This window comes from Convolutriloba macropyga, chromosome 3 (assembly GCF_964194025.1).
Source record: "Convolutriloba macropyga chromosome 3, txConMacr16.3, whole genome shotgun sequence".
Classification (NCBI taxonomy): domain Eukaryota; kingdom Metazoa; phylum Xenacoelomorpha; order Acoela; family Convolutidae; genus Convolutriloba; species Convolutriloba macropyga.
This window is the reverse complement of record NC_134470.1, coordinates 72,794,538-72,815,942: the sequence shown is the minus strand read 5'-3', so window position 1 is coordinate 72,815,942 and position 21,405 is coordinate 72,794,538. Positions and strand designations below refer to the sequence as shown.

General features: G+C 36.0%; 1 protein-coding gene across 1 annotated transcript in view; it reads left to right on the top strand.

The window, feature by feature from the left end:
* The window catches only part of LOC142336436 (coiled-coil and C2 domain-containing protein 1-like), a 118,235-nt gene that overhangs the window by 7,475 nt on the left and 89,355 nt on the right, over positions 1–21,405 (top strand). The window contains exon 3 of the mRNA XM_075385271.1: positions 7,204–7,343. Within this exon, the coding sequence (XP_075241386.1) occupies positions 7,204–7,343 (140 nt within the window). The remainder of the gene's footprint in view (positions 1–7,203; positions 7,344–21,405) is intronic.

Below are 21,405 nucleotides of genomic sequence, written 5' to 3'. Positions count from 1 at the left end.
ATCAGATTTTGCTTTCAAATGGGGCTTAACAATGACTATTTTAAAGGACTGGGGAAAGCCCGGTCTTCAACGAATCATTGAAAATTTTCCGGAGGTCGAGAAAATAATAATCTGAAATGGCATAACAAGATGTAAAAGAAGGCGAAAGATAGGAGCCAGGTGGATGTGAGCTGAAGTTCTTCTTTGCTTTCACTGTAAAAGATATTTAAAGATCCGGTGTTGTCGTTGGTGTCTGTGGGCAACTGGTCAAAATCTCCATTTCACTTTGGAGACTGCAATCGATAACAAACAACAGATTATTTTTTTTATTTGCCAATTAATGTCCCAATTGATAGCTCAATTGTCTGCACCTGCCACCAGAAATGGCAATATTAATAAATTATGGCTTGTACTCGGTTATCTTGCATAAGAAGAATTCTAACAGGGAGCTTTTCGTCGGTCGGTGAGAATTAACAGTAAATTTTTCTATGCAGCTCTGACAAGAAACGAAAGAAACATCCTTATCGAAATCTACGACTCGAAATTTACAAGTCTTACCTTAAGATAAGCTGAAGATCATAGATCCCAGGTCGTTTATAAACTCTCTTATGGCAAACTCTCATGAAATTAGTTGTTCCAGCATCTTTGGTGGTCTTCATATTGATTGATTTTTTATTTTGATTTGTTTTGGGGAAAAAATCGAGAATTTTTGTTAAAGCTTTTCTCTTAAGGTTGCGTATTTTTTGTTATTTTATGCTTCTCGCTGTAATTTTGATTGATCAATTCTCATATAAAAGCTATTATGTATGTGTTGATGCTATTAAGCGACACTTAAAGGCTACAGACGGTAATTTTACTCCAATAATTAATACATATTTCTGTTTTTTTAATCAGGTTTTTTAAATTCTTTGCATTTTTTGTAGTTTTGTTTCTCTGCCGCGTTTTGAATGTGATTGGCCTAGCAAAAGAGTTAGTGAAAATTTTTCTGAGACCATTGATTATGAAGTGGCTTTTTGTAGAGAACTTTGTTAGAGAATTTTATAGAGTATATTTTTTTTCGATTTTATCCTTCACCTGCTTTTTCCTCTGTTTTCTCTTTGAACCCATTTTCCTAGATTGTCTATCAATTGATATTATTTTTGTTGCAAACTACCTGTTTTACAGGGTCTTTTTGCCAATAGAGTTTTGGATTCGCAATTTACAGATACTATCAGATGCTATATAAGTTTTTGTGAGTTACTTCTATGTTTTCCTGTTATTGTTCATTTTTGTGTAGTATAATAAAGTTGGAGACGTATAATAAAGTTGGTTCTGTAATTCTGTTCATTTCTGGAATTCTTTGGGCTATGTTTTTAAGATCTGTTCACACATTTTCTTGATTTTTTGAAGTCAAATGCCAGTGATGATTTTTATCACGACGAAACAGGAAGTAGAGCGAAAAAGCAAATTGTTTTGAGGCGTGATTTTCTTATTTTAAAGTAGAGCGCGAAGTTGGTGCTTGAACAACAATTCGCTTTCTCGCTATTGGTTTCACATGCGGAAGTTCTTGGATTCTTAATTTTTTAAGTTTTCTGATTTTTTAAAAATGATTTTAGCATTCAATTCATAGTCCATTCTGGTTCTAGATTTTTTTTGTGTAACTAACGAAAATTCTTTGAATTGTCTCAGTATTTGTCCTATGTTTTTTTATTTTGATGTCAAGATTTTTGTTACGACCATATGCGTCACAATTTGTTCAAATCTGCTTTTCATTCGTTCCTGCAATCGTCTGCGTTAAGCCATTTTTCACTCTTAATTGAGCGATTTTTTTGTTGATTAGCATGATTTGATTTTTTTGTCACACCTAACTTGCCTCACTCTCAAAAATGGCTTCCGCACCCTGAAAATGACTTTTCTGTGCTGTAATTCAAAGGAATAAGGTCAAGTAAGCGTGTATCACTTTAAGTAGAGTTTTTTTAGAGCAGCTAATAGAAGCAGCAATAAGTTAATTAGATTCTTGATCAAAAGATAACATATCAGCTTCTAGTATAAAGAAGTTTTTTGGTCTGCGGCTATTTTCTGGCATTCTTCCAGCTATGCTTGGTATTCTGCGACAAATTAAATTGAATGGTCTCTCTTGCCATTTCGCGGCATCCACTGAAGTAAACTTTGCAAATTCAATTGCGTGTTTATTAATAAACGCTCGATCGAAATCAAACAGCTCATTTGACAATTAGTTTGAAAAAAATATTTGATCATTTAACCAACATGTTCTGGCGCTTGACTAACATATTCTGGCTCTGTTTGCAAATTTAAACAGCTTGCTAAGTTTTGAAGATGGCTCAAAATAGCTGCCGCTGATTTTGTCTAGCTTTAGAGAAAGCAACTTGTTAGAATAAAATACACATGTAAAACATATGCGACTTAATGAGTGGTGTAACAATATGATCCTTTGTGAAAAGAAAAATTCACAATTCTCAATCCAATCACCTCGAAAACTCCTAAAATAATTCCATGTTTTGAGCATCAATGAATGTCTCAGCTAAGGCTTTTTAGCTATTGACACTGCTATTGGCTAGAGATTTCCAGATTGCTAGAATATACTTAATAGTTATATCGTTAAAATTTGCGGTTCAAAAGCTTTAATATGATACCGTAATAAGACAGCCTCGTATATTTATTCCGCTATTTCCTGTAGGAAATGTGAGGAAAATTATGAGAAACAGGATAATTTCATGTAAGGGCAGCTTGCTTCAGATCTTTTCTGCTAGCCCCCCCCCCCCCCCCCAAGCATTATATAGCCGTTAATTTAGCACCCCCAAATTTAAGTTTTGGCCAATTGTAAGAGCGATATTTGCATTTCATTGAAACAAGAGTGTCTAGATAGATTGAAGGCATTTTCAGAATAGTTTCTTAAAAATTAATTAAAAAATCGAGACCTTATTGTAGCCGAAAACACAAAAAATGATAATACAGAAATTTCATTGCTGCTTACGTTATATGCAGCAAATTTTTTTATAACACGTAATACTTTCAAACCATAGCTGTGCTAGCTTTAATAAATGCATATTGTTCATATATGTTTGTGTATAAACTTACTTATTACTAACTTTCTTAAAATCTGACCCCCCCACTCCACCCAACCTCACTCACTTCCCTAGCAAAAATTAATTTTTTGCCATAAAAAAAACACTGAATTCCGATCCACATCAACGATTACAATTGATATTAGTCCGGCAGTGTAATTATTTAAATGGATTTATTATTTACATATTATAACAGAAAACTTGAGTTAAATTCGAATTATGTCGCATATCTCAAAATAAAAATTAATTAAGTTTATAAAGTCAACCCAACCAGTAAACAGTAGTTCTAATTCATTTTCCAAATTTAAAGTCACGCCATGTTGAACAAGTAACCTTCCACAAAAAAGGGTTCCTTTTGTAAGCTGAGGAGAAGAAAGTTCTAAGTTGCTTGGGGAAACTTTTTTTTTGTCTTGTTTGATTTTAATTTCGCTGGGTAGTTCATTCCAATCTAGTATCGCTAATCTAACAAACGAGTTTTGCCTTTTGATAGAGAAAAATTTTTGGTCCCAGAACAATTTTTTTGTCCTTATAGACTCATGAAGATTAGTCTATAAGGACAAAAAGTCTATATAGACTCATGAAGATTAGCCATAGCAAGCTTTCTGGGAAAAGAGCAACTGAACACAAGGTTGTTGCTATTACAGGAGCATAAATCAATTAATTGCCAAATTGTCATTTTGTGGTTCCTATTTTTCTTCCTTTTTTTCTTTGTGGTTCCTATCATCCGGTTTTTGCTTAACTTTTTACAGCTTTTGAAAACTTTTACAGGTTTTGAAAGTTTGTTTTGATTCACTCCCAGTCAAAGTATTGTATTTGATGCTGTGTGCTTTTTTTAGGGAGTTCATTGTTGGCTAAAATACTAGCAAGAAGGGCTTTGGAATTATCAAAGTTGAAAACCAACTCAAAAACCATGAAACCAAAAAACCAACGCCCTGTATACATTTGAGTGTTCGCAAAAGGGCTGTTTGAAGCCCTGGTTATTTTTTCACAGTTGCTTCATTGTTATACACTAAAGCAAACTACTTTCGTTCAATTTGTCCTAGTTAATTCGATAATTCACAGAAATTTAGATAGAATGAAAGAATGAAAATGTCAAGAAGTCAAGAAGATATCTAGCAATTTGTTGAAATGGCAGAAGTAGGTTGAATTGAACAAAAACCTGTTTGTAGATAACGAATTTAGCAAAAGAGGAAAGGCTACATTCTTTCGAAATAAGTGACGACCGTGCTTAATGGTAGGAAGTTTATTGGCAAGCTTATCATTGAAGCATCCCCAACACAATGTAAATCTGTGAGACGTTGTTGTAAACATGCAGCTTTACTGTACAGTAAATCATTTGTTTACATATTAGGTGTCCCATGTGACTCGTTTGTTGCTATTTCTTGCAGCCGGGAAACAATGTGACATAATTATCTGCCAATTGTTTCATAAGAATCTTCTTTTTAAAAGGATATTAATTAGAGTGGACGCCTTGTAGGAGTCAAAAGGATTTCATACAAAATGTTTGAACAAAGCGGCAAAAGCAATTTAAACGAAACAATGATTTGTTTGAAGACAGAAAAAATATAGCAAAACAAGTGAGCTACAATTCAATGTATTCAAGAAACGCCTGGCTTTCTGGTTGTTTTAAAAGAGGCGAGTTGGTTTACAATAAATCAAATGAACCACAGCAATTAAGAAAATGATTTTTTTTTGGAACAAATTCTATCTTAAAGCGGAGGTGGTTTTAAACTGATTGGGCAAAAATATTTTGGGGCGCTGAGTAATTTTGGTGCCATAGGAAATTAAACACCAAGCGCTTTTAAAATAAGTAATGACAAAATAACTCTGGGGAAAATAATAAATTCAACAAGGCTTCTTGACAAAAATTGCTTCAAATTTTTAACGCATAATTATTTTTTATAAGCGTTCAGCAGAGCACACTATTTAGAATAAGAGCTCTGAAATGTGCTTCGGCTTTCCAAAGAAGCAAAATGTGTGAGCGGAACTTAAGAGACGGCGTTCAAACAAACGCCCAATTTAATAACCGACTGAGTATGTGAGGCTGCTCATAACAGCCCGAACAAATTGTTGTCACTGACTCCACCAGAAACCAAAAAGGATACAATTTGTTCAAGAAATGATCAAACTGAATCAAATCTTTCTAAAAGTTTTTCTTCGAATCTCGTGGTCGAAAAAACAGATACTTAATGCACTACCGCATTTTTTTTTTGGTTAACGTCCTGTTTAATATGCCTCTTGATGAAGCTGTGTCTAAAGCAGAAAATTTTTCTTAATTTTTTAAAGTTTCATAGTTCATTAATTTTGCGATTTTTCTCAAAGCGCGAACAATTAAGCGTAATTTCATGAACATTTAATCATTTTTTGATCTCTCTGTAATTTACTCCTTATTTCTCAAAATCTGAAAAAAGCAAAATGAACGAATTAAAGGTGTAATAACTCAAAAAAATTGATCAAATTGTCTAGAAGCTGAAGTTGAAAGACAGATAGTGTTTGTTGTTCTGTAATTTCCTACGAATTGTGTCTAATTATTTCAATTATTTCATTTTTGTTCGAAATAACTAATTTCAGAAGAATTTCATCAAAGTTTATGCTCAAATGACATGAGAGTTGCAGCTAAAATTTCCTATTTTGCAAATTTGTTATCTAATTAAATTATAGACAGAACTTTCGGGAAGTAACGTATTTATTTGTCGGAGAATCCCATTCAAAAAGGCCTTAACTTGTCCCAATTCATCATTAAAAAAACTATTTTGTAAAGTTTGGCCACAGATAATTCCAAATTGACATGAAATGATGTCAAAATTTTTGCAAACAAAGTCAAATTTCTTTGTTTTTTTAGTGAAACTCTAGATGGAGAGAGCATTTATTTGATACCGCGTATGTCAGTCTGGGTTGCCCTAAAAGTGTCGGTACAAAAAAGTTGGGCTATTATAGTTCTCCCATTCTTTATTCAAAAAGTGTGGCAATAATTAAGTCTTTGAGGGGGTAGCTCTCAACCAAAGTTTGAAACAATTATATTAATCTTGTTGTCTTCTTATGACTCCTGTTGTCTACTTATGAGGAGTTATGGTGATCTGTGGGTTTTTTTTAGCTGAAGCAAGTTTGTTCGTGGCTTGAATTTTGACTTCATTTTCGACCATTTACCTCCGTTTTTGAACTTTGACGTCTGTTTTCGAACATTGGGCTTTAACATTAGCTTACTTTATAATGTATAGTAATTAGGAATTGGTAATGTTCAAGGTGAAGAGGTCATTTTCAGGATTTTTGTTCCCATATAAGTCCCTCCTTCTTATCTAAACTACCGACCCCCGCACCTACCTACCAAACCCTCTACATACCAGCTGCCTTCTACATCTCCCAACTGACTACCCCCAACCCATCTATCTGCCCCCTTACACACATTAATAACTAAAAATTGTGTCTAACTAGGTTTTAAAAGTTTTTGACTGTTTTTAATTCTTATTTGATATTTCTGAATTAGGTGAGGTTAGTTATGAGTTTATGTTGTACTAATCTCCGAGTCGTTTCCGGTATTCTACCACCCATGTTTTTATGCAATTTTTCGCTTGAACGAATTTTTGTCTGACGCATTTGATTTTTCGTCCTCAAAAACGGGATAAAAAGGTTGCGCCCAGAGGGCATTAAGGTTCACTAAACCCTAAGAATGCGAATCACCAAATTTGATTCGAGGAGACAATTTCATGTTTCTTAATTTCACGGTTCATGATCTTAGAAGTTTGACCCCGCAATCACCCCCCTCACTCACTACCATCCCCATTCCCCCGACTCACCCCCATCCCCCGCATTCCACCTCACAACACACCACCAGTCCACGGTCCTGTGGCGCGGTTTGGATTCCCCTCTCGTCCAGCCCTCGAAAACATGACCCCTTCCCATCACTTGCAGCGCCCGAAAGTTGTTTATCTGGTTATTAGAGACCGACCAGGACGCATGAGCCGAGTGCTGTAGTCCCGCTGATGTTCAAATGCAATTGCTTTTACATCGCTTATCGATTTTTTGGATTCATAATAGTGGCTCTAAATTCCTGCATTGTTCAAAATTCAAACAGCTTTTGCACCCTCAACCCAAACAAAAAGATTATTGTAACTGCAATTGGCTGATGATGAGAAATTTGTGATATTTTATGCGTTTGCAGCTGCGAAGTCAGAAGCTCCAGCAAAAGCTACAAAGCAAGAGGGCCCGCTGGACATCAGTGCATTGCTGAGTGAAGCGAACAATCTGTTGAGTCTGGGTGACAACTCCGATCAGTCTTCAGAAGCAGATGAAGATTATGACGTAAGTCGCTTGTCTTCTTGGTGTGACCTATTGGAAGTAAAAAAAACCATTTTCGGTAACTCTGCCATTTATCAGCTGAATTTGTATGCCTGACGTAATTTGATATGAGTCTCCTGGTCAATTGAGTGATCATTCTTTTCATCATGCATGACTAACCTCACTCGAAAAATGCTTTAGCTTCTGGATTAGCTTGTTAAATCTGAATTGAGAATGTTAACTTTAATCGAAATTCAATTGAGGTCAAATTAGATCATTTTGGATGCTATTTTGCGCAAAAAACACAAGTTTTTGATTTATAGCCGCGAAACGATAGCGGCTATTATTGGGGACATCGTATTTTTTTGTATTGGGGCGCTGTCTTTTTTTAAGATCTGTTCACACGTTTTCATGATTTTTGAAGACAAAATTGGAGTGGTGATTTTTGTCACGCCGAAACAGGAAGTGGAGCGAAAACGCGACTAGGTTTGCGGCGTGAATTTTTTTCACTCTAATTTTAAAGTAGAGTGAGAAAACGGTGTTTGAACAAAAATTGACTTTCGCGCTAGTGATTTTTTGTTAACATGCGGCAATTTCACTTTGATTTTTACTGTTTTTTGGATTGGATTTTTTTTCTAAATGGTTGTCCCAATCCATTCATAGTTCGTTCTAGGCCTACTTATTTGTTTGAACCAAATTTCTATTTTTCGATAGTGGTTTTTTGTTCACATTCGGCATTTTGACATTGATTTTCTTTTTTCTTTAAATTTTTTTGATCTGATTTTTTTAGAAATGGTTTTCGCAATTCACTCATAGTCCCTTCTATGATATTTGTTTAGTCAATGAAAATTTTTTATTTGTACGTCAGGACTTGTCCTACTATGTTTTCCAACTCGTCGTCTCCATCGATGATTCTTGCGACCTGACTTTTTCAATTTCAGTGATTTCTAGTGCTTTGTGTGCCTGACGTCATTTGTTCTGCTTTTAGGTCAATTGCGTGACTTACCTCACTAAAAAATGACTTTTGAACTAACTTAATGAACTTTAAGTTTATTGAACTTTTACTAGTTAAAAATCAATATGTGCCTCTAAGTAGTGCCAAATGTATATGACCTACATCTTGAGTATTAGAGGTTTGAGTTTTTGATTTCGAATATCAATTTTGAAAAAACTCTTTTAGGGCTTTTCATTATAGACCGTATGTGTCATAAATTGACAGTCCGAATCTAACCCAAAAAGTCTACTGATCTATTAAAGGATTGGTGGTCAATCTGTCTATATTATTTCTTTAGTTGTTTCAATTCATGGAAGGCCATAAATTGAAATGCCATCTGCCGGCTATGCTTCTTCTAATTGGTTTAAACTTAAGTACAGAATTTGTTGGCAGAATCAGATTTTTTGGATATCATTTTTTCTGAATCATTTCCTTCCGTTCTTGTTGGCCCTTAACTTGATCTCGTCAGTCTATTTTGCGGCACTTGTTAGGCAATCTGCGTGCTATGTTTTTAAATTGAAATTTTGTTTTGTTAAATTAGCGGTGGTTTGAGCGCTACTGTTAGAGCCAGTTTGTAATTCTGAGTGTAGTCGGTTGTATTTACAAGTTTTAAGCTGAAAGATATCTCCAAATGCTTAGGATTTTTTTTGAGTAATCGAAATTAAAATGGAAAATTTTTAAACCTCAATTTTGCATTTTCGAGTGTCTAGGGGCAGTTTTCCGGTTTTTTTTCAGAGAGCGGGAAGTACGTCTCACGTTCTACATCAAAAGATAATATTAATGGGTGATAATAGTGGGGTCAAGTGAGTTTTTTAAATCGTCATCGAAAGGACGGATGTGGAATTTTCGTCTGAATGTGCAATCGTTTGCACAATCTTCTATTTGTTACCAGGGACCAGTATTCATCTAACTTATATCTACGTCTGGGAATTATCGCTTTGTTTTCAGTGCAATTAGCTGTTTATTGCCCCGGCTCCTACTTTTCTTTGATGTGAAGATTAGATGAAAGGTTTCGTTGTCTTAATGTGATAGCAGCATCCATTTTATTTCCATTGCCACGCATATAATAACGGGGCGTTCCTTGGACTATCGCCCTTGTTTATTTTTTCACCTTGTCTGACCTGGTTTCCTACCCGCCGATCACCTGGCACGCCCAATCAAGACCAGGTAACGTCACAACAATTTTTCTTCCACAGTCCGTATAATTTTACACATGGCCTGTTTTGCATTGATAGCCTTGATCGTAAATTATGTTAGGAATATATCCTTAGGCTGCATGCTTGGTTGTGATTGAACAACTGCATTAACCAGACTATATCACGCTACAGTAATAACGGAACCCGTATCAACTATAGCGTCTCAAAGAGCTTTTGAATAGCGTAACCACTTTTTGTTATCATTTTTCTTTATCCACTTCAGAATAATTGCCCCGTTTTGTTGTATTGTCTTTGGAGCGTTTTTACTTTGCTGTTTTGAGATTTATTTAAAATATTTGCCTCTGTGAAAATTAAGAAGTTTTTAAGGAGCGTGATGGCGGACTTAACTCAACCGCACAAAATATTGGCGTCGTGAGTTTTATTCTTGTCCATAAAAGTGGAAAATTCCTGACGGGCACGACATATGTCGTCTATTCTTCATTTTTACATTGCTCGTCAAACAGCTCAGAAGCAGAATTTCATCTTGAAATTTACTCTAGTTGCAAATTAATAAATTTTTGATCAATTGTTTGGCGCGATATACGATTTTATCTGCGTCATCATCTAATAATTTATGGAAACGGATCTACCAAACTTCCGTATTACTATTAACTTGAGTAAACAGTTTTTTGAATGGTGACATTGTAAACGTCCTCAGCTAACTTAATTGTAAACTTTGTTCAACCAGCGAGGTACGGTCTGTTCCTGCTCGCTATGACGCGAGCCGTTGTTTGTTTTTGAAGATCAGATGCCTTATTGCTCCCCAATTTATGATATTATTAAGTGATCTCAAACGAAGTTTCAGCTGTTAATTGCGAATCCTAAAAAAAAGAAACACTTAAATTCTGATCAGTATAAGAAACCACATTCAAATTACGCAATCAGAAGTGTATTTTAATGTAAATTTTACATGCCAAAATCATTTATGTTTATAACAGTGAACGTACAATTTTGAACCAACAAAATTTATTGTTGATCAAAATTTTTTAACAGATTAAACACAAGGCTTCTCATTTCAATAGTTTAAAACCAGTATTCCTGCTTCTCATTTCTGGTTTATTCCTGCTTCTCATTTCAATAGTTTGTTCCTTCAAATGTTTTGACCTCTCTTCTATTGATATTCTTTTATTTCAATAAGTAATTTGATTTCGAATGCTTCTTTGTATAAAAGCAATCAGATTTTAGGCCCTAGCAGCTCCTACAAAGCTGTCGTAAATGGTATATATTTCAAAGCTGCTGTGTGAAAACAAGCCATATCGAATCCTCCTCTCATAGGACAAATTAGCATGTTTAATTGCTCTCGCACAAAATTTGAAGCACTTTTGTAAACGTGTCTTTTTCTGCGAAATTTTTGCTTGACCGTTTTGTTCTAGATTATTCTTTCGAGTCACTTCTTAAGTGACTTTTTCACGATTGACTTATTGATCTAAATGCACTTATTGAGAAATTAAGCGTGCTTTGCAAAAATTAAAGCGATTGTAAGCTAGGGGATCGTAAGGCCTGAAAGGCGAGTGGTAAGTGCTTCATTCAGTTTAGGGCGGAGGAGGACGCGAGTTCGAGTTCTTCCCTAGTCGTATTTTTTGCCCCGCCTGTTGTTCGAGAGAAATCCATCCGACGTTAGTCGGTTTATGTTTTCTCATTTGAATTATACTTGTTTACCTTATAACCTTAGGTTATAAACAACCTAATCCCATCTGCACTCTATGTGAGTTCTAAGAAGAAAGCAAATTCACGGGAAAATTTGTGCAGAAATTCGAAATTGATTCATAGTTTAGTGTGATTTTTGATGGAAAAATTACTGCTGCTGCTGCGTTTTATAATTGAACAAATTTTGTATTGGTACAATTCCCGGTTAGCTAGTGGAGTTGATTGTCGTTTCGACCCTTCAAATTTATTTTGGGGCTAGGAGCCATATACTAGCCCGACTTTTTCTGTAAATCCAATTTTGGTCGATGGATATCTTTTGTGGAGAGACAAAAGTGGTAGTAATAAGTTATTGAGAATTTTGTGTAGAATTTTCCATTTCCCGAAAAAATGAGCCGTTTTTCGCAATTTTGATCTTTTTCACAATTTCTCCATTTCAAACTTTTCACGCCTCGATGCTTGGTGTAAGATTCTATAGGGTTAAGATAACAGATTCTAGATACGTATTTTAGTTAAGATACATCTTTTAGAAAGGTAAGTGTAGTGTAATTTGAAAGTGCGCATGCACGCTCAAAAGCACACAAAACAGACCCGCCACCCCAAAACTTTTCTAATATTTTTGGTAGTTGGTCCTCAGTCGTGGTTCGTCTTAGTTCAACTAGGTCTTCTTTGTTGTATAATGTAAATTGAGGTGCAAATTTTCGAGGATGTGTATCGGTTATCGTTATTTTCACACAAATTTGTAATGAACTTTTTTAAGTTTTTAAAAATTTGTTGTCATTTTTTATTGTTTTTCGAAGTTTTGGGCTACTTGCTACATTTAAAAATCAGAATACTGGTTTTGAACATATTGGCAAACTTTAAGTCACTTTCTAATGGCTTTGAAGACTTCTGAGAATTTTTGTTCTGGGCTTCAGAAGTGTGGCTAACATGTAACGGAATTGTTTTCTTTTGAAATTGGTTTTTACGTTTTGCGGTTTTGAAATTTGTGAAATGGTTATTTCTTATGAATTTTGGATGAATGTTTTCAAAGATAACTTATTTTGGAGAATTCTAACTTCCCTGAATTCTCCTGCTTTCCAAAAAATTGGATACTGAAGAACACATTGGATATAGAAGAAATTGTATATAGAAATTAGCAAAGCGCTTATTATTTTAACTAAAATAGAAGACTAAGCAACTGACTTACCATAAACAAAATCAGATCCAAATTTATAGGGTAGATCATTGATAGTTAAGGGTGTTGAGAAATGGAACAATCTATTGGATCCTAGAGTACCGATCAACACTTTAAGCTTGAAAAACGCTAAATTTGATCTAATCAAGTCGCAAATTTTTCGGGCCATACTTTTCCGTGCGGAAATAGTTCAACGGCGAGCATCGGAAACTTGGACAAAAATGAGTAAAGCGCTTATTGTTTCAACAAAACAAGAAGACTAAACAATTGATATTACAGAAGCGAAGTCTTAGCCAAACTATGGAATTTTTTTAGCCCATAGAACCGGTAAACATTTTAAGATAACGAAGAGCTGAATTTTTGGGTTAGTCATTTTTGGAGTAAACCCTTTATAACGGCAGTTAAGATCTTATATTCCTTCCCTATTCATACTTATTTTGCAACAACTAAAATGCCGACTTACATGTTCCTCTAATGTTTTATCATATTTACAGATTTATTTAAGTCCAGTCAGTCATTTTTGGAGTACGGGAGTACCTATAACTATTTGATAACATTTTGTGTGGGGTTCCAAATAAAAAAAATTGAAGCCGTTAGTAAAGTTTGATTCCCTCCCTTGAAGCAGGAGAAACTGGATCATGTTCCACCCCGCCCGGCGTTTGAGAGCAATTAATCCGACTTTATGGTCGCTAGTTTTTCATCTGATTTAGATTTTCATCTTATCCAATATTTTTACCTACATAACTGGAGATCTGATTTTGAAATCAATAGGAGTTACAAAGATTATGTAACTGAGGGAGCAATTTTTTTTACCTAATGAAATGTCAATTAAGGTTTTGAAATCAAACTGTCATAAATCAAAGTTAACATGTTTACATGTTTGCAAATTTTACTAAAGAAAAATGTCAAGTTCAAAAAATTATTGGGATTGTACTTCGCACGCCTATTTGGCTTTATACAATTCATTTATGAGCTTTTAACTTATTTTTTTAGTCAAGAAAAGTTGTTAGGTTCACAGATATACTCATGCTAATTCTAAAACAATGTGATGTTTTTTAGACTTCAAAAAGGTGACACATGGGAAAATTAAGTTGCAGTTGTTAAAACTCCAAAATCGCGATACTACTGAAAAATTTTTGTCAGTCCGCCGACAAAATGAAGCTTGTTTCTTCACTAACGCCGCAAAATCAAAAACTTTACTTGAGAAAACCAAGGAAATGAGGTGTTTTTCGGAGCGTCATTGTCACGATTATCCCAATATTTTGGTATTTTTTTGAGTTAAGAAAAAGCGGTGTTTCTGTGCGTATAAAAAGAAGAGTAAAAAGTAAGTATTTCATTTTCCCTGCTGGCAAAATTTCCGTCTGATTGAAAACGCTTACTTTAGTAATTGCTTTTCATTTTTTTTTACTGTGCAAGCCCTGTGTTGCTATGAGAAACTTCGTTTTTGTTATTTGTGGATGGCATAAAATTTATTAAACGCAAGTAACTAAATGGGACCCACTTCAGCCTCTTAATTTGGATCAATCGAGCTTGCTATGTTCAAATACTTATTGATGATGCTGCGAAACAAAATTTTTGAATACAGTTTTAGAAGATTTGCATGGCAGAAGGTCTGCTATTCATGTTTGAAGACATTCCGTTAAATTAATTTTGGTTTTCTGCAATGCAGAAGTATGATGTCCTGCTTCTTTTTGTTCATCAATTGTTGAGACGTTTTCAGCTTTGTGATTTCTTGAACTATTGACGTTTACAAAAAGTTAAGTCATCCGATTAAGTTTTTTCCTGCATTGTATTTTAGCTCAACAGAAGACTTATATTCTCTTCCAAATCTAAGAGAATGTCGTTTTCAGATGCTATAACAAAACAATTTTTATAGTTATAGAAAAATCTCTCAAATTAGCCGATTAAATTGTTTTCAATTAAAGTTGCTAAAAATGTTTTATTGCTCTCGAAGAGAAGAATTTATTGTAAACGTGTGCGTCTTTTTATGCAAGACTTTTGCCTGACCGTTTTCTGACTTTTCGAGCGGCTTTTACGCCCCTGAGTTTCTGCGTTTTGCGTGATCTAAAGTTCTCTCCCATTAACAATTTCAAGCAGCTAATGGTATATATTAACCTCAGATGATATTTGAAGCGCCTAGTGAATTTCTTAGTGCCATTCAAGCTCACCCTCCCCTCCCCACATTGAAGCAGGGTCCCACTAGTCGTTCGAGAGCACTTCGACGTTACTCTGTTATGTTTTTATTTGCTCTCAGACGAAGTTTGTAGCAATTATATTAGTCCTGTGGTCTTTTTTATGGGATTTTCTGCTTGACGGTTTTTTCGTCTAAGTTATTTGACTTTTCGTCCTCAAAACGGGATAAACAGGTAGCGCTCGGAGGTCATTAAGTGGCCAAGTAGCTCTCTTAGAGCCTTACGACTAGTCTCTAATTATGCGATTCACTGACACTGTTTTTAGGAAACAATTTCCGGGTGTGAAACTGTTTTTAGGAAACAATCCCACGAAGCGACACCCCGTCCACCCTCCTCCAACCTGGCGATTTGGACCCCTCTCGTCCAGATCTTCCACAAACCTATCTCTATACCAACAAATCTATCCTCCAGCTTACAGCTTTGTGAGCATAAATATTTTGTGATCCCCAGGCGCACGTGCTATTTTCTTACATAGTAACGTGCTATATAACATATAATTTGTAACTGGGGGTCATAAATAACGCTGGGGGCCGAAACAGAATAGATCCGATAATTGAGACAACGCTCAGTACAATCTCTAACAATTTTGGCAGTGTTATCCTCAAAAACAACAACAATATTTCTATTTAAAAAGTGCCAAACAAGTTTATATCTAGTTCACTGAATTCTTCTTTCTTAGAGACGAACAGAGACAGTAAGACAATAAATTAAACAAAAATTTCAAGAGCAGCAATCCTTTTATCATCTGAATTCCATGAAGCCACGTGCGCTTAACAGCAATGAAAGCAAAACGGACTGATGAAAGACAAAACTTGGACTGATCTTACAAGCACCAAAGGGGTGCAACTTTTCGAAATATTTGCCTAACTAGTATCATCAGTTCACCTGTTAGATAAATGCAAATTTGGCTGAAAACGAGTGATTTTGGGAGAAACCAACTGTAGTTTCCCAGTAACAAGGCACCTTTTACAGGTCTTAGGTGTACATTGGGAGAATTTAAAATATTTGTGAGAGGGAAGAGAATTTCGGACATTTTCCAACCCCCCTGATAGAATTAATGCCCCCTACAATAGAGGAGTTAGAAATTTTTCTGTGGCAATAGCCAAACGGAATGTAAGAACATTGAATATTTTGAATCCTATAAGTTGCACCGTGTCCGTTGTACTGATTTGATGGCGGAAAAATTCAGTGCTCTAGAGGAAATACGTGCTTCTTTTTCGACTAGTAGAAAATATTTGGCACCACCTTTAACTTTAAGAATTTTGAACTGAAATTATGGAGAAGCAATTCTTACCCGTTTTTCGGAGGTTAAGTTTAAAAAATACCGATTGACGAGTTTAAAAAATACCGAAATCCAAATAATCCATACAAATTACTTAGAACTATCTTGAAAGAGAATCCGATCTCCACGTAGCTTTTTTTGCATTGTTCATTATACAGGATAATTCGTTAGTTGAATTGCCAAAATAATTAAGTGTGCTGGATGAATTATCCAATGTTAGATCCAGCCCAAACTGTTAACGAGTTGACGCCCGATTTCCTAATATTCGTCGCATATTTCTTGTCTGACGATTTTTGTTATTTTTAGGTTGCTCAGTCAATAAGTGTAGGTTTCCAGATCTGTGGGGAAAAAATCTGATTAGACTACTTTTAAAAGGGGTAGCAGACTTGATATGAAATTTACCGGCCCATAGTCATGCAAATTTTTTTGTTTTTGGTCTTTGAAACAGGTTTGTGAAGATCTGAAGCAATTACTTCAGTGTCCATTAAGTATTGAACAGCATGTTTTTGCGCTAGTGGATCTGCCACAACTCAACGTCTTATATATTGCAACACTGAGTTGGAGAACAAAAAATCGAGTAACATTTTTAATTGCTCTCAAACGAAGTTTGTAGCAATTATATTAGTCCTGTCGGTCTTTTTTGTGCGATTTTTTGCGCGACCGATTTTTCGTCTGACGCTTTTGACTTTTCGTCCTCAAAAACGGGATAAACAGGTAGCACCCAGCGGGCTTTAAGTGCTCTTAGAGCCTTTCAGCTCTATTTCAGCTCAAACTGTTTTGGAGACTTATACTTATGGTGTAAAGGACGGTTCTTAGAGGTTGAAACTTCCCCCCTGTTGACCCCCACCCCCATTATTGCCTCCACCCCCACCGCGCTGTTGCCCACAACCCATTGTTGCCCCCCCCCCTATCAGCCCCCGGTGCCCCCCCCCCCCCCCCCGTGGCTAGCTACTGACGAAGCCAACCGCTCGCCGGTCGTTTGAGAGCAATTCGCCCGACGTTAGTCGGTTATGTTTTGTATATACCTAAAGCGTTTGATGCACTGCATTTCACTACCGTTTTAGTCTGAGTCTCGTTGGAGTAGTAGGAGTGAGAAGCGCGTAGTTTTAAAATCAAGTTGTTTTATAGTTTTAAAATTGAAAAACGATTTGTTTCTTTGTTTCAAATGGTTTCAAAATCAGAAGAAACGAGATAATTTGATAAAATTGGGCGCAAAGATTTAACGTTTAATGACTCAGTGTAGAGTAATCAAAGTTTACTGCTAAATGCTGTTCTATTAAACTTAATGTCCTGCCTTTAGAATTCTTTCGAAAAAAGGTACAAAATAAAATAAGTAAAATAGTATTGTAATCGAAAGTTAACTTCTCGCCAAATTTGACCTCTTTCGGAAACTAAGAAAAAGCTTACTAATTTGCATCTTCAGTTTCAATACCAATGGGGCTCAAGGGGGTCATCGGAGTTGTTTTTCCGGAAATCTGACGGCTCTTTTGCTCTCTAATCTGTTGGACCTGAGGGGCTCTCGCTTTTTTCCATTAGAATCGTTCCAATCTTTTTTAATAGCTTATAATAGCTTATAATTTTGCTTTCAGTGGTTCACGGATGTTTTCTTAGTTTTTAAGGTCATTTCTTTTCGTAGCTATTGGTTTTTGATGCATGCAACTTCTTTTTTGGTAGCTATTGAATTTTAATGTTTGGTCACAATTAAAGAAATTCTGCGGAACATGACAAAACGTTAAATAGATTGTCCCGACCTTTTTCTTTTTTGTCAAGGAATTTGGAATACAAACTATCAACCAATGATATCATTTAAATTCTGAATATAATATCTACAAATCGCTGAAAGAAATATTGTACAACCATGATCCTGAAAATAATTATTAATTGAGTGAATAGGAGAAGAAAAATACTTGCACAAACATATGGCTTGTGTAGCAACAATTGATTATGTTGGCCTCATTTGGAGGTGAAACGCTTCGAGAATTTAATGTAAGCAACTGATATTTTGCTACCTAAAAGATAAACAGAAAATGAATGTTTGTAAGTGATTGCATGACAAAATACTCAATGCAAAAATACCCAATGTGTCCAAATACCCAATGCCATTATACCCAATTTAATCCCGCTGATCTTTTCGTTCATTAATCCGATTACAGATTAGCGCACGAATGCAAGCATATTTTCTCATAATTTGGCTAATAATTCAATCACATGTTGGGTTGTGATATTTTCATATCAAGTCGCACGGACATGGCCATGAGGCATGGCCAAATGCACTAGCTAAATATTATTCTATATAATCGTTCTGGTATTTTCAACTTTAGGATAAATTTTTGGGTATTTTTTAACATTGGGTATTTTGGCATTGGGTTTTTTTGTCCTGACACCTTAGCAAATCTATCAAAATACACGATTGGAGAAGCAGACAAACCACAACAGGAAAATTCCGGACACGAGGCGCTCTTCATTTTTTTTGTTATAAACTGTCTATCCTCAGATAAGATGCAAACATAGTAAAGAAAGCAGCAAACTGGGATAATTTCCGTACTGGCAAAACGAAGCGGAAAAGTATATTTAAAGAAACGAAGACCTTTAAAATAGTCAAATTGATTTCGGAGCAACAGGCGTAGTTATAAATTTAACCAGAAAATGATTTAATAACACTTAATTTTGACGAGCTTGCAAACGACGTTTTGTTTCACCTTGGTCCTTGATAGTTGCGGAGCAGTGGCTTGATTCCATGTTTTTTCCTTTCATGGACTATGATGGAACTTGATGAGCCTCCCTCCGAGTCGCACGAGCCGTTTTATTTTGCGAATGTTTTCATTTTCAGTTTGTTTTGATTGAAGTGTAAAGATATTATCTCTTAGTTCTTGGAACAGTCAATTTTTTCATTTTTTAATAATATCGAAACAGACTCGACTGTTACTAACGCAATTTGGTGAAAATGAAAATCCATTCTACCAAGTCAAAATTTCAAAAATTAAATGCGGATTTAGCCTTTGAATGAATTGTTTTTTTTCTTAGCATGTTTTCAAAGCTTCAAACTTTGCTCCTTAGGGTCAACTTTTGAAGTAACTTTTAAATAAAATTTGTTTGAGAGGATGTGGAACATTGTGCAAATGAACATCATCAATCCTCCTTGTTTCTTCCAATGTAGACCATTTGAGGATGCACTAAGTAGAGCATAAGTGGTGTTGGTTATACTTTTGACGATCGGAAGATACGGAAGGTGTTTGTGGAAGTAATTGCTTTTTGATGGAGGCTTTGTAGTTGATTTAGAAGCGCTCTTTTGCACAAAAATAGCGAGTAGTGAAATTAGGATGTGGAGCACTGTTGAAGGAAGAGGTAGGATTGATTGAGTGGAAAATAGGAGGGGATCGGAGACTAGAGAGGGGTCTAGTGATGGGCTAGTTGATTATTTGTTTGTGTGAGATGTAAATTGGGATGTTTGAAATGGCTGTTGGTAAAACGTGAAGAGATTCGAGTGATTGGCGCTTTAGTGGACACGGTGCACTTGATCTATGTCAATTTTCCTAACTGCCAGTTGGCCTAGGGGTCACTTTGCAGATGTTGTGGGCTCGGCGGCATGTTAGTTCTATGGAGCTGAACTAACCACCATGTGTCAAATAAACTCCTATTACACATTGGAGAGTAAATAAATAATGCGAAATGTGTGGATTATCTATTTATATGACGGTTAAATGTAGCACGGTTAAAAATAATATATTGTTTACCCTGCGAGCATTATAATCAGGTTAATTGAAAGACAACATGGACATTAAGAAGTGGGGGGGGGGGGGGGTTGATTTTTGGGGCAGTGCATTGCTGCCCTTTTTGATGGAAAACTATGCATTTTTTTATTTGTATGGCGAGATTGGGCTAATTGAGCGCTATTTATGCTAGTACTACTGTGTGAGCCCTTCAGTACAAAAGAAGTGCAACAAGACCAAGCCGGAACGGTGTTTGATTGGGTTTCTTTGTTTCCCTCAGAAATCAATTCAAATGACATTTCTACCCTACTGGACCCCCCTTTCCTCCCACCTTTTGTAACACGGCGCCCCATTCCCCTCCCCTCCCCAAACACCACCCTCTCCTGCGCTACCTCTACTAGCTCGAAATAGAACAGGAGCTATTCAGTTAGCAGACCCCGGTGCTTTGTTTTGGGCTTTTTAGTGCATGTCTTGTGTCGTCTGTTCCTGATTTATCTTGGTATAGTGAGGCATGTCGTAATGTTGTGCAACAGACTGTGCAAACCGTCAAACTATCATCGCTCTATTCAATTTGTTGAATTTAATCGAGTTTGTGCATTTATCACTTGACAATGTGCTTCATGATAAACAGAGGCTTTTTTATGTACGCTTCAGTTAATCTATGATGTCACAAAAGGACCTTCAAAAAGATAGACCAAGTTTAGAAGTCTAATTAAACAGTTTCCTTGTTCTCATTTAACTGCTCCACGCTTTCGGAGTTATTTCGTCCTGAAATTTAAAAATAAGCAGTTTGCGATAGGTGTTCTTTCGATATGCTTGTCATGAAAGTTACGAATTAGGCACGATTTCAAAATACGATTCTAGTTTAACCCGAGAATGCGTTTTTTGAGTTATGTATATTAGAAGATGGCATTGTTCTAAAGGTAACTTAATTGGCTCAATTGTGGAGAAATATAAATTGTGAGTTGAACTTTACAGTTGAACTTATTGTCGCCCCCTTTGATTCCCCTTTTCCTTAGGCCCATTCGACCTAAAAACCTACCTTTGATTCAAATTTAAATTATCGCAACCTGCTTTTTTCCTTGTTAGATGCAATACGCCACTGATTACTTAACCAAAACGCACTTAGAAATCATCATTTTGATTCATTGCACGTTTATGCCACCGCAATATTCCCAAAGAATGTTAAAGCATACCTCTCCTTATCCAGTGTTACTTGTCCCAGCATTTCTTCCCCCCCCCCCCCCATCTTGATAGGGCTTTCTCCCCTTTTATGAATGACTTACTTGTTCATTCTTTGTGTCGTTTGTTGGTTTGTAAGAGATTGTATTGATGTGAGAAGGGAAGGAGAGAGAAAGTATTAATTGCACCTTTCTACCTTGTAGCTACCCAGGGCCCTTATCCCTACATTGTATGGCTATGATACGAATAGCCAAAAGTGTAGAATAGTTCCTCGCCTCAAAATCCTGGTCAACCAGCTAACCTCAGTTTTGAGTTCCGCCTGGCTATATAGCGCTTCCCCCTAATAGGTATAATAGACGGGTGGAAGTTATATTAATAGCAGTTGTGTTTGTGGTGGTAAAGATTGATAAATATGCATATATGCATACATCTATTGTGGTAGCAGTGATGTGTTAATGTTGTGGGTATAGCTTTACTTACCTTTCCTAATATTCGCTGGTTGGGCCCGGCCGGGCTTAAATGTTCTCCCCTATCTCCCATTCTCTTTCTCTGTAGCTGGTCCGCTTTAAACTCTCAGGAGACTACAATTTGGGCAGATTTTGAGCACCAATTAGTGATCTGTTAAGCACGCAATTTGTTTTGCATTATTTCTCCGCCCCTCCTCCCCCGACAAGGATCCGAACCACTCTCACTACCAAAAGCGCCAGCC